Source organism: Triticum dicoccoides, chromosome 3A, assembly GCF_002162155.2.
Source record: "Triticum dicoccoides isolate Atlit2015 ecotype Zavitan chromosome 3A, WEW_v2.0, whole genome shotgun sequence".
Lineage (NCBI taxonomy): Eukaryota > Viridiplantae > Streptophyta > Magnoliopsida > Poales > Poaceae > Triticum > Triticum dicoccoides.
In genome coordinates, this window is record NC_041384.1 from 20189966 (window position 1) to 20204362 (window position 14397).

Here is a 14397-nt window from a genome sequence, read left to right on the forward strand (position 1 = left end):
CGCTTGGCATTCGCTGTTGTGTCTACTTGCAGATGTCATGCTCGTGCAAGATGGTTGCGGATGAGATGGCGCAGAAAATGCTGGACATAGGAAAGCTATATGGCAATGCTATTTTGTGTTGAAAATGCAAAATAACCTTCAGCAGAACTGAAGGGTACAACAATGTTGACTTGGTGAGGGGTGGTCGGTCATTCTGCTTCAGCTGTGGCAACGCAGACGCTGGTCAACGAACCGTGATGTAATAGGGACCATAGCATTTGCAAGAATTTTCATAATACCGTATCACGATCTCTATTTACAATTTTAGCAAGAATTTCTCACCCGGTTTGTACGAGGGATCAAGCAACAAACTGATTCAACCAAACAACTTTATTTTGTTGGCCCAATGCTGTAAGCCTTTCCACTTTTTCAAGTCCCCCGTCTTACAAAACCAAATGATCCTCACCAGGTACTTTGCTTGTAAAGTCGCAGTTTTTTCCAGAGTCAGATAAAGAGAGGAACGACTCAATAGCCCATTTCCTCTTACACAATCTCATTACAAAGCATACATTTGGTATTACAATCTCAGGTGTACATCGAGCAAAAGGAACCAGTAATCGTGGCCGGCATCTGACAAAAAACCTTCTATGTTATCCTCCAAAGAGCCCGGACAAATGGTTGGAGATCAATAAAAAATAAATTTCAGGCCCTTGGTTCACAGCCAGAAATTCAGTTGGTTGAATTTGCACCACGAGACCTCCGTGCAAATGTTGCGGCTACAAGTAATGGGAAAGCGATAGTAGCATCACAGTGAACCTGGATTTCCAAAAGCTGGAATGTTAGATTACAATAATGATGATCATCAAATATGATGTATGACACCATTGCATAGCAAAAGTACGTCTCTTGAAATCACTCGTACTGCCATAAACTCATAGGCTGCAATATAATTCTACAGTGTACATGGGAAAATGATAAATCAAGATGGTCTAGATATTATAAGCAAGCTCAGGATCATGCATGCAATTTTCTACTCCCTCCGTTCCCAAATATAAGTCTTTCTACAGATTCCAACAAGTGACTACATACGGAGCAAAACAAGTGAATCTATACTCTAAAATATGTCTACATACATTCGTATGTTGTAGTCCATTTGAAATGGCTAAAAAGACTTATATTTAGGAAGGTAGGGAGTATAAACCAATTGCAGGACACATAAGCAGGTGCATCATGATCATTATACCCTAATACCTAAGGAAAATATTACCTAGTACTGGTATGCAAAACACAAAACAAAAATATCTCAAACTTGTGAACATCTATATATACCTTTACAGGCTTTGCTGAACCTTTGATCTTTCCCCATGAAACTGCTTCATCTGGGTGTGCTCCTGAGTCGCTTCCATCAAACTCTTGAGCTGTGTTGATATAGACTGCATAATCTGCACCATTGCGAAACATATTTGCATTGCATATGTGATGCTTTGGAAGGCCTCCACCAAGAATTATGGCCCCCGTCTTCCTTGGGCTTGCATGAATGGCTTCACCATTTATCAGCCTTATATCTGCAAACCATTCAAGCATTTGAAAACAAACACAAAGTAAGGATATCAAATAAAGTGGAACTTACCTTGTACAATGTCGATAATAAGACCAGGATTGCGAACTGCATGACAAAACAGCATGTCTCCAAGTGATCCATCAGTCAATGCTGGGCAGTATACAGGAATATTGTTCTGGTCGATTTTAACGAGTCAGCACTTTGCAACTTCAGCCTTTGCACAAATAGTTCTTGAAAGTAAGAATTTCAACACAGAAAAAACAACCCAGTGTTAAGCATATTCTCCATGGAATAAAGTGAAGGACAACCCAACAAGTGTAACAGCCAGCCAGCAACTCTACCATGCTACATCTCCTAAACTGTGACCAACCACTTCACACAAAATAAAAGTTTGGTTCAGGAATGATTACTATTTCTGGGTAAAATCATGATACTCAATACGGTAAAGAATTTTTTATGGTAAAATAAAACCAATATGAGAATCAAACTCAACAAAATTCTTAAGAAACCCTAGTTTATCTCCCTGTTTAGCAAACATAGTTATTTACAGGCTTCCTAAATATGATCAGCATTTACACAAACACATGCTTGCAGACTTTTTGATAATTTGAAAAATAACGAAGAACTTTCAAAAGCATACTACCTTGTATGCCCAGTAAAGGTAGGAGCTTTCATCATTTATTTCTTTGCCAAGACGAGCAATCACTTTTGATGGTGTCCAGACATTCTATAGGTAACAAGAAGTTAAAAGAAACATAAGTATGGTCAGCAGTGAAGCTTGTAGAAAGAACTCACATTGTAGGAAATGCTGGATTATCTTTAATTAAACAATCAAATATCAACCGAGCTGCAACAATATCTGCGTAGACTTCAGCAACTTGTGCAGAAACCTATAAAGTGTACTTCACACATTAGGTTTGACAAGATTCTGTAGTCTGGATGTTTTATTCCTGCATATACTGCTAGATGCATACATCTGAAAGAAAGGAAACTCATGGGGCCGGGTTACAATAAAGTTCGTGACTTCATGTTATGTAGAATTTCAGTTGTTTTAAGCATCCTTACTATAGCATGTGAAACAAATAGTGTCTGCTTATTTGCTGTTCCAGAAAAGTAATTGTGTACCCTTCAATTAAGGAAATTTTCAAAGATTAGAAGACAACCCTATCAAAATTATATCACTACTAGTTTCGCTAAATACAAGATATAATTAATGTACTCTCCTATTCATGCATCCCCTGCAAATTACCAACTTTGCAGCTAATTTATGCATCAGAAGCTTCCATGTGCACTATAATGGGCCCATGACACGTACAAGGAAGGGTAGCCATAATCCACAGTATCAGGGGATTTCGGTAACTAGGGACATACCGAAGGAAAACTAAAACAGATTATTACCAGCTGTGTTTAAGCCAAGAGGAATGATTACCTCAGCAGATTGTTCTTGTAGCATCTGGTCAAAGAGTGGCATGATCCAGTTTTCAAACTTGCAATAGTTATCATTGGGCACCAACAGATTTCCTATCCGGTTAAGTCCTTTTGACCGTAGAAGTGCCCCAGGTAAAGAAAATTCACCTCGGTAAGTTGGTGCGAGGCATTTTATGAGGTCTTCCTCTATACCCCCAGCTGTCGTAACAATAACATCCACCTGAAGAATTTTGTGGAAAATATCAATAATGGCAATGCAGTTAGTGAAGTTAGTAATTGACTGGAACAAACACAGGTTCTTAAAATGATATTTAAAGTTGTTTTCCTTTCAGATTTGCAAACGTGACACAAGTTGGAGCACTTACCATGTGATGCTGAGCCAGAAACCGTATAACATCCCGTATACCGGAAGAAACAAGGTTTGAAGTGAAACCAAGAAATATCTTGCACCTGACAGATTCTCTGTATTTCGGGTCAAGTTCAGCTTCATCACAGTCCTCGCTTGGCTTCTCATGCGACAAGCTCCAATCTAACTTCATTGTAGAAAATTATTACAGTGGAGGAAGTGTCAGTAGAATGTAAGGAGTAGCGAAAATCGGCAGAAATTCTGGAAACGAGTACTTAATTTTCGGAAGCATGCATAGTGATATGACAGGCATTCCTTCATATAGATCATCTCCAGCTAATTTAATGCAAAGCACTTGGATTAAATAGGAGACGCACACACATTCAGCTAGACTGTTCAGATACATCTAAAAGATTTACTTTGGGGAAGAAAAAACACTTATCAGCTTCACCCTGGCATCGAAACGATATATATCCAGCTATCTAAGTGCTCCAAATGGCGAAATAAATTACTCCGGTGCTGGAGTATCTGCGAACTAATCCCATGCTGAAAAGGGCAAAGCTCGCGGCTGAGGGAGAAAGGGAAAAGGCGGGCATACCATCTGATTGACGACGTCGATGGCGTCGCCGAGGTTGGACGCCTGGAAGCCCGTGGAGGCGAGCGAGCCAAGAAGGCCGTCGAGGCCGAGGCCGGCGTCGTTGAAGTCGGCGCCGGCGATTTTGGTGAACCGCGACTCGTCGAGGGACTCGGACGGCTTGAGCACGATGGCACGGACGCCCTCCATCTCCTTGCTAACAACCTCACTTGCCCTCATCCAGTCACCTCCCATCTCCGCCTCCTCGCCGCCTCCTTGCTGCTTCTAGAAAAGTAAAGGGGAGTAAAATCAAAATCAAATGAAATCAAATCCCGTGCGGTGCGCAGGCTAAGAAGTGGAAGGCAGGGGATGCAAGGGAACTCACCTTGTCGCGGGGTACCACCTTAGCGCCCAGAAGCATGGCGGCGGAGGGGAGGGGAGAGGCGAAGGAGGTCGGCGGCGGCGGGGATCCGGCGCGGCGTGGTGGAGAGAGGCCTGGCCTACTCGTCGGAGAGGGCGTCGGGGGCCGGCGGACTTGGAGAGGCGTGCGTCCGGGACGGTGTTTTGTGGGGAGCTCGGCGCGGTGGAGGGAGAGGGAGAGGCGCCGTCGGATTCCGGCTGGCCTGTACAGTTTCACGGCGTGGCGTGGCGGCGGCTTCCGCAGGCGGTGGCTGTCCTGTTTGCTGGGCTTGGCCTCAAGCTTAAGCTTCCCGTCTCCCACAGCAAAAACATCAAGGTCCAAGGGGGAGGCCACGACTTTTTAGATGGTACTTTTCAATTTAGATTTTTCTGGAAAATACGATTTTTTTAATAAAAGATAGAGTTTTTTTGGAAAATGTGAACAGTTTTTGTAATTTCTGAATATTTTTTAAAAGGCAGGCATTTTTTTAATTTATAAACATTTTTTTAAAACACAAACATTTTATGAAATTCCCAAACTTGTTCGGTTTCCTTTCATGCTCTTGTTTTCCTTTCTGGTTGTTCGACGGTGAAACAACGGTTTGATAACCTATCTCGTGGGGAGCATGCCTCTAGCCATTATTCTTTGAGGGCTCGTTCAGTTTATAGGATTTCCAAATCACACGAGTAGGAAAAGTAAATGGTTAGAATGAGATGCCCACTCAAATCTTTAGAAAATTCCACGAGCTCTTAGTAATGCTCCCCCTCGGGATTGAGGTCAATATAGATCTGGAATCCTGTACCTCTGTTCCTCTAAAACAAATTCTACACAGATGAAAAAATCTTGAGGATCAAAATCTTGTAAAAATCCTCTAGGAAAACTGCAAACCGAATAAGTCCTCGGCGGGTTGCTTATGTCTCTTCACCGGATGTTTAAGAGATGATCACGATATAAATGAAAAAGAGGAACATGACTTGATGTAACTTCCATTTTTCTCATTGAGGATCTTGTTGACCCCTCTTCGTCTAGTTTTATTCATTCTCTTCGAGAAATGGTGTAACTTTATTAAAGCAAGAAATGTTGTACATAGGAAAGCTGTATGGCGATGCTATTTTGTGTTGAAAATGCAGAATAGCCTTCAGCGGAACTGAAGGCTACAACAATGTTCAGTTGGTGAGGCGTGGTTGGTCATTCTGCTTCAGCTGCGGCAACCCAGGCGCAGGTTAACGAACTGCGATGTAATAGGGACTATAGCATTTGCAAGTATTTTCATAATACTGTATCACGATCTCTATTTACAAACTTCCCACCCGTTTGTACGAGGGATCAACCAACAAACTGATTCAACCAAACAACTTTATTTTGTTGACCCAATGCTGTAAGCCTGCCCACTTTTTCAAGTCCCCAGTCTTGAAAGATCAAAGGATCCTCACCAGATACTTTCCTTATAAATTCGCAGTTTTTCCAGACTCAGTCGTCCATTTCCAAATATTTCCTTATATGTTGGCAATCCATACATAATCTCATTACAAAACATACAAAAGGAATCAGTAACTGTGGTCAGCATCTGACAAAAACCTTCCATGTTATCCTCCAAAGAGTCCAGACACATGATTTGAGATCAATAAGAAAAAAATAATATCATTTTGAGGCTCTTGGTTGGCTGCCAGAAATTCAGCTGGTTGAATTTCCACTATGAGATCCACGTGCAAATGTTGCGGCTACGAGTAATGGGAACGCAATAGTCGCATCACAGTGGACCTGGATTTCCAAAAGCTGGAATGTTAGATTACAATAATGATGATCATCAAATATGATGTATGACACCATTATACAGCACAATTATGTCCCTTAAAATCACCTGTACCATAAACTCATAGGCTGCAATATTATTCTACAGTGTACATGGGAAAATGATAAATCAAGATGGTCTAAATATTATAAGCCAGCTCAGGATGATTCATGCAATTTTCTATAAACAAATTGCAAAACACATGAGCAGGTGCATCATGATCATTATACCATATACCTAAGGAACATTTTACCTAGTACTAGTATGCAAAACACAAAACAACACAAAACAAAATTATCTCAAACTTGTGAACATCTATATATACCTTTACAGGCTTTGCTGAACCTTTGCTCTTTCCCCATGAAACTGCTTCATCTGGCCGTGCTCCTGGGTCGCTTCCATCAAACTCTTGAGCTGTGTTGATATAGACTGCATAATTTGCACCATTGCGAAACATATTTGCATTGCATATGTGATGCTTTGGAACGGCTCCACCAAGAATTATGACCCCTGTCTTCCTTGGGCTTGCATGAATGGCTTCACCATTTATCAGCCTTATATCTGCAAAACCATTCAAGCATTTGAAAATGAACACAAATTAAGAATATCAAATAAACTGGAACTTACCTTGTACAATGTCGATAATAAGACCAGGATTGTGAGCTGCATGACAAAACAACATGTCTCCAAGCATTCCATCTGTCAATGTTGGGCACTACACAGGAATATTGTTCTGGTCGATTTTAACGAGTCAACACTTTGCAACTTCAGTCTTTGCACAAATAGTTCTTGAAAGTTACGAATTTCAACCCAGAAAAACCAACCCAGTGTGAAACATATTCTCGATGGAATAAAGTGAAGGACAACCCAACAAGTGTAACAGCCAGCCAACAACTGTACCATGCTTACATCTACTAAACTGTTGTTATGGACCGAACCTCGTGGTGAGATCTGGTCTGTTGTTGCGGCCCGATCTTTCATGACACTCCACCTTTAGTAGTAGCAACCTCTCGCCCGCACACGCGATGTACACGAAGTAGATGGTTTGAACCTTGCGGCCCAGCACGAGAAACCAATCTCGACGAAGGTACTCACACGCAAAATAATTTTCACGAAGAGAAATTGCAACACAGAGGTTTTCTAAAGATCCCTTCAAATCTTGATACGGGTGTCCGGCCCTTTTTATAACCAACACACAAATAACAAAACTGGCCTAACAACTCTAGATTGAAACGGACTCTCTCTCCTATTTAAACTAATCAAAGATTTAACTGTATCCGGCAGCCTTGATCACCTAGTACCGTATAACAAACTAGGACTCCATATTTTGGTTCGTACAACTTCTCCTCGAGAAGGTGGACCCCACCCGCATCCTCTCAAGCTTAGCATGTCTAATTCTGCTTGTACACCTCATGTAATTGATATACTTTAACTTGCGTGGGAGCGGAATAAACAGAAAGATATCTCTTCTTTTTATCTTGTTGACCGATGCAAACAAATCAGATCTTACATGATTCCTTCCATTAGCATGGGTTGCCTTTACTTCTAAGGAATTAATGCACGTTGGTATTTCCTTGCCAAACTGAGCCTGGTCAATATTGCATGTATATCTCCTGACTTGAGTTAGTAATTTACCTCGCATGCAATTTCCCCCCTTCAACACATGCACGTCCAGGGACTTCTTTTTCTCCTCGTTGGCATAAAGATCAAATAAACCAACGTCTTGTTTTCTTGTAACAGAAAATAGTTCCTTTAACCCACTGACATGCGGTACTATTTTGCGATCATCAACAACACTAACATTAGTCGCGGTCATATCAACTGTGACCCACCACTTCCGACAAAAGAAAAGTTTGGTTCAGGAATGATTCCTATTTCTGGGTAAAATCATAAGACTCAATACGATAAAGATTTTTTTCTGGTAAAACAATACCAATATGAGAATCAAACTCAACAAAATTCTTAAGAAGAAACCCTAGTTTATCTCCCTGTTTACCAAACATAGTTATTTACAAACTTCTTAAATATGATCAGCATTTACACAAACACATGCCTTCAGACTTTCTGATAATTTGAAAAATAACGAAGAACTGTCAAAAGCGTCCTACCTTGTCTGCCCAATAAAGGTAGGAGCTTTCATCATTTATTTCTTTGCCAAGACGAGCAATCACTTTTGATGGTGTCCAGACATTCTGTAGGTAACAAGAAATTAAAAGAAACATAAGTATGAGCAGTGAAGCTTGTACAAAGAATTCACATTGTAGGAAATGTTTGATTATGTTTAATTAAAAGATCAAATATCGACCGAGGTGCAACAATATCTACGTAGACTTCAGAAATTTGTGCAGAAACTTATAAAGTGTACTTCACACATTAGGTTTGACAAGATCCTATAGTCTGGATGTTTATTCGTGCATATATAGCTAGATACATACATCTGAAAGAAAGGAAACTCATGGAGCCGGGTTACAATAAAGTTCGTGATTTCATGTTACGTACAATTTCAGTTGTTTTAAGCATCCTTATTACTATAGCATGTGCAACAAATACTGTTGTAAGTACTTCGAGCCAGATTTAAATTCTCTTCATTTTTTATTTTATTTTCCTTTCCTGCTTATTTGCTGTTCCAGAAAAGTAATTGTGTACCCTTCAATTAAGGAATTTTTCAAAGACTAGAAGAGAACCCTATCAAAATTATTTACTACTAATTCTCATACCTATCTTACTATCGGATTTAGCACTACGACAGAGACCTATGGTCCTCCGCAAAATAGTTGAAGTACGACGCTGCCAGCCAAACCGACTCCCGCCGCTTAAGATTCTGGAGTTCTTGTTCCCAACTCCCAAGGGCGATGTCTACATGTCATCGGTGTCTTCGTCCTTTTCCAGGACGAAACTGGTGTATGCCCACACCAATACCACATGACTCGCACACCACGGGCAACAGGTCTCGGCTCCAGCGGCGGCGGCAACCATGGAGAATTAGGTTTAGGGAAGGAACTCGGAAGGAGGTACATAATGTTTATGGAACGGGCAGATGGGTGTGCTGATTCATGGTTGTCATTAACGGGGCCATGGAAAAAGAGAAAGAAGAGTCACGCGGATCGTGGGATGGAGAACAAATCAATGGCTCAGAGCTGGTCCGGTGGATTAATAGGATCAGTCACCTGAGGTGGAGAGTTTCCCTTGCTAGTTTATGTTTCCACACATGTGGTAGAGAAAAAGTCATGCACAGGCACACACGGTCACCGCCGCACTGACAGACTTATCCTGCGCTACGCACACGTAAATCCGATCCAAATCCAACACCGTGTAACCTTGGTTTGTGTTTCAAAAAAGGGTGTAAGTCTAATCGGAGGCTGCCAGGGACACCGCCTTCAAGTGGGAAACCTCAGGTATGTTGTTTGTGTATATATACACACACGTATACCCACAACTACTAGCAATCCCGAGCTCTAGTACGTACGTACATCGCAGTGTTTTTGCTTCCTTCTCCACTTACGCCATGACGACTTCCAATGAGCAGAAAAAAAGCAATGAGGCGCCGACTCCCGAGCTGCCGGACGAGCTCGTTTCAGAGATCCTGACCCGACTGCCGGTCAAGTCTCTCCTCCGTTTTAAGTGCATCAGCAAGGCCTGGCGCGCAACCATATCCGACCCCTCCTTCGTCCGACAGCACCTCAAGATGTCCGCCGCCTGCAGATGGGAGCAGAACCCACCCTTCCTCATCACCCGGCACAGCCTGGATGACGACGGCAAAGGAGACATCGGGTTCTTCCAGTGGCAGCAAGGCACCTCCGAGGCTTGGCTTGTGCACAGCAGGGACTGTACTGACTACTTCAACTTGGTTCTCTTGTTCCCCCATTGTGACGGCTTGGTGCTTGTCCCCACAGACACCACGGCGTACCTCTTCAACCCCGCCACCAGGGACGTCGTCACGCTGCCGGAGAGCAGCCACGGCATTGTGCCCCCTTCCCTCCGCCCCATTGGGTTTGGCCGTGATCTTCGCAGTGGCATGTACAAGGTAGTCCAGTTCTTCCTTCGTTTGAGAGATGATGAGCTCTACAACAGGGTGGAGGTGTGCACCGTGGGCGACCCTGCTCCTCCTCAATGGAGGGAAATCATGGCGGATCGACGGTGCACAGCCGATCCATGGGTGACCGCGCAATCTGTCAATGGGGGTGTGTACTGGATCGTCCACGTCGACAACTATACCAGCCTGGAGCCGCACCCGCGTTGCCTCCTCCGCTTCGGCTTGGACGATGAGGCGTTGAGCCACATCCATTTGCCTTCTGATCCGTCGGACCCCGAAGACGATGACAACAACGTTGATAAACGCTTCAAGTTGAGTGTGTTGCAGGGAGAGTTGTGTCTAACCGCTTATCGCGATAGAGAGCCTAGATACGGGCATCGACTGGTGGTCAGTGGCGGAGCCAGCTCGGCCGGCGAGCCGGGGCAAAGTACACATGGCTGCTGTCTATCAGTTGTTTGCCCCTATAATATGATGATTAGCTCTCCATTTACTGCTATTATTCAAACTAGAGTGCATGGCTGAGCCCGGGCAGCTGCCCCGGGTAGCCGGGAGGTGGCTCCGCCACTGCTGGTGGTGGTCTGGGCGCTCGTGGAAGATGAGGCAAGCTTCGTGTGGGAACGGCGTCACACGTTGAATGTTACGGCCCATGGCCCTCAGGCCCCAACAGCAGAAGACCAGGATGACACCGCCACGACCAAGGCGACTGGGCTGGAACGACCGCGTCGCCAGGCCCAGCCCAACAAGCGCTATACAGGCCCAGAATGGAACACCGTCAGGAAGGGTTAAGTACTGCGCCCTCGCCCTGGGTGCGGAGGGGGGGGAGAGACTAGACACTGGACGGCGGCGGCACTTCCCCTTATCCCCATTTCCTTCCCCTAGAACCCTACTTCTGCTAGTCAAATCTTGTATCTCTTGGTGAATTCGAGTGAAGTGTTAGCGGGGCCATAACAATTGGTATCAGAGCCACCAGATCCAACCAATTTTTTTCTTCACCCTCCCCAATCTGGCGGGGAGATTTCCATCCATCATCCAGACAAGAAAGGGCAAGGCCGCGACGATGGAGGAGCACACCAAGGCGATCGCGGATCTGACCGCGGCAATCGCGGCCCTCACAACCAAGATCATGGACATCCACCCCGTCGTCCACGAGCTGCAAGGATGGCGGCCCCAGATCGAGCAGTCCGTGGAGCAGATCCGATCGGAGGTGGGTCACTTGCGGACTCAGATCGACAAGGCCACGCTCCCACCGCCGGTGGACAGGGCCACGGCGACTGCTCCACCACCTCCTCCTCCGCGGCTCAGCGAGCTTCCGCCGCTCCTACCTCACATCGCGGATGGATCGCGGCCCCGATTGCCACCACCGACGGCCGACGCACCTCATCTGCGCACCGTCGACATCTCAGCTCGTGGTGACACCAGTCACGGGCCCGATGGCCATGGCGTTTTCACTGATCTTCGAGGGAAATCGTCAGGGGAGATCCGCACCCCGCGAGTACCTCCGGCCACTGGTACGTCCGATTTCTATCACCATGGCGAGCAGTCATTTGCTGGGGATCGTGGGTACTTCAGATTGCCACCACCGCCGCGGTTTGATTTTCCATTGTTCGATGGATCCAATCCGCGTGCCTGGCGTCTCAAATGTGAGGCATATTTTTGGGTGTGCACCTTGAGTGCGGACACATGGGTTAGTTGTGCGGCAATGTATTTCACCGACAGCGCACTGTCATGGCTGCAGTCGTCGCAAGCCCATTTGCATTACCAGGAGTGGGGGGAGTTTGCATCTATTATTTGTGCACAGTTTGGTAGGGGAGAGTTTCAGAATTTGTTGCGCCAGTTCAATCGCTTGCGACAAACAGGCACTGTCACAGAATACGCAGAGCAATTCACTCAGTTGATGCATAACCTATTAGCTCATCATAGCTCTTGGGATCCTACATTTTTTGTCACCCAATTCATGGATGGATTGCAACGTGATATACGTGCTGCAGTTGTTTTACATCTACCCCAAACATTGGATACTGCTGTGGATCTCGCGTGTTTGCAGGAAGAAGTCGTGGAGGCTCTTCGGCAGGACGAGAGGCGCCACCCCGCGCTGCCGCCAAGCTCTCAAGGGGGCCGGGCAATCCCTCGTATGGCCCTGCCCTTACCCCCACCACCATCAGCAATCGCTCGGCAAGGGGGTACTGCATCAGAGTCACGCCCACCGGAGACGACTCGTACTCCACCGAACGACGACAAGCTGGCCACCCTTCGGGCCTACCGTCGCGCCAAAGGGCTCTGTTTCACTTGCAGCGAGCGCTGGAGCCGTGAACATCGTTGCGCGCCAACGGTGCAACTTCATATAGTGGAAGAGCTGATCGAGATGTTGCAAGGGCCGGCACAACCAACACCATCCACAGAGTCCACACCAAGTGAAGCTGACTGTTGCGTGCTCTCGCAGGCAGCAGTAGATGGTGTGGAAGCGCCAACAACCATGCGCTTACATGGCTGGGTGCAAGGCAAGGAGGTCCTCATGCTGGTGGATTCCAGTTCATCCCACAGCTTCGTGAGCGCTGCCCTGGCCACTCACTTCCAAGGAGTTAAGCCTGCTCATCGTGCTCTATCTGTGTGGGTGGCAAATGGCGGTATTCTGTAGTCTGACCAAGAGATCCCAGCATGCAAGTGGAATTCGCAGGGGGTCGAGTTCACCACCAATCTCAGAGTTCTTCCACTGGGCAGTTATGATGTAATTCTTGGGATTGACTGGCTGGCTCACCATAGCCCAATGAAGGTACACTGGCTGGAGAAGACCATGGCGTTTCAGCATGATGGACGATAAGTGCAACTCTGTGGGGCTCGAGCAGATATCACTCGGTGTCAGATGATCTCGGGAGTGGAACTACACGAATTACTGCACCAGACAGCGGTGGCCAGAGTGGTCAAACTGTGTACAGTGGCAGAAGACACGAACGATCCTCCAATTCCTCCGGAAGTGACTGAACTCTTGGAACAGTATGGCGCACTGTTCGAGGAACCCAAAGGGCTGCCACCACAACGCTCGTTTGATCATTCCATTCCCTTGGTGCCGGGAGCTCGACCAGTCAACATACGACCCTATCGGCATAGCCCGGCCCAAAAAGATGAGGTGGAACGGCAAGTCACTGAGATGTTAGCTCAAGGGATAATTCAGCCAAGCTCCAGTCCGTTTGCGTCACCGGTCCTATTGGTGCAGAAGAAAGACTTGACTTGGCGATTCTGCATTGATTACCGGCACCTCAACGCAATCACAATCAAGAATAGGTTTCCCTTACCAGTGATTGAAGAACTTCTCAACGAGCTGGCAGGGTCATGCTGGTTCACCACTCTCGACTTGCGCTCTGGCTATCATCAGATTTGCATGAAACCGGAAGATGCCCACAAAACAGCTTTCAAAACACATCATGGGCATTTCGAGTTCAAGGTGCTGTCATACGGCTTGACGGGAGGACCAGCTACTTTTCAGGGTGGGATGCACACAGTACTGTCACCCTTACTGCGCCATGGAGTCCTCGTGTTCATCGATGATATCTTAGTGCACAACAAAGACAAGAAGACACATGTGACCCTGCTGCGCCAAGTGTTCCAGCGCCTCGAGGAGCATCAGTTCAAGCTCAAGCGAAGCAAATGCTTCTTTGCTCGCCCCAGGCTCTTATATCTGGGACATGAAATCAGCGGGGAAGGGGTGCGGATGGATAACAGAAACATCAGCGCGGTTCAGACTTGGCCAGTACCCACTTGTGTGAAAGAGGTGCGTGGTTTCTTGGGCCTTGCGGGCCATTATCGGAGGTTCGTCCGAGGATTTGCAATCATCAGTCGCCCCCTCACAGATCTCTTGAAGAAGAATGTGGTGTTCAGGTGGACTCAACTCGAAGAGGCATCATTCAGAGAACTCCAACAGGCTCTGGTCACAGCCCCGGTGCTCGCCCTACCGGATTTCACTAAAACATTCGAGCTGGAAACTGATGCTTGTGACCAAGGAATTGGCGCAGTTCTCTCACAAGAGAAGCACCCGATTGGCTTCCTCAGTCGCGCATTGGGACCATGCAATCACATGCTCTCCACCTATGAAAAGGAAGGCCTGGCCATTCTCTTGGCGGTAGACCACTGGCGTGCGTATCTCCAGAATGACGAATTCATAGTACACACAGACCAGTGCAGTCTCATTCACTTGGAGGACCAGCGACTAGCGACACCATGGCAGCAGAAGATCATGGCCAAGCTGCTCGGGCTCTGCTATCGCATCATCTACAAAAAATGAGTGGATAA

At 46.1% G+C, this 14397-nt stretch overlaps 1 protein-coding gene and 1 pseudogene across 2 annotated transcripts; both read right to left on the reverse strand.

Moving 5' to 3' along the window:
- Positions 1-351: 351 nt before the first annotated feature.
- On the reverse strand, positions 352-4612 carry LOC119266755 (deoxyhypusine synthase-like). Of its 2 annotated transcripts, none has more exons than XM_037548039.1 (8): positions 4274-4612; positions 3913-4167; positions 3334-3501; positions 2970-3188; positions 2184-2267; positions 1610-1715; positions 1309-1544; positions 352-795 (listed from the first exon to the last, which is right to left on the reverse strand). In XM_037548039.1, exons 1-8 carry the CDS (start codon positions 4307-4309, stop codon positions 709-711), a joined length of 1191 nt encoding a protein of 396 aa, XP_037403936.1. In that variant the 5' UTR covers positions 4310-4612; the 3' UTR covers positions 352-708. The 2 variants fall into 2 exon arrangements, with proteins under 2 accessions (XP_037403936.1, XP_037403935.1); XM_037548038.1 differs by having other exon boundaries at positions 3913-4173.
- Positions 4613-5962: 1350 nt separating this feature from the next.
- Positions 5963-9552, reverse strand: LOC119271775 (annotated as a pseudogene).
- Between the last annotated feature and the right edge of the window lie 4845 nt (positions 9553-14397).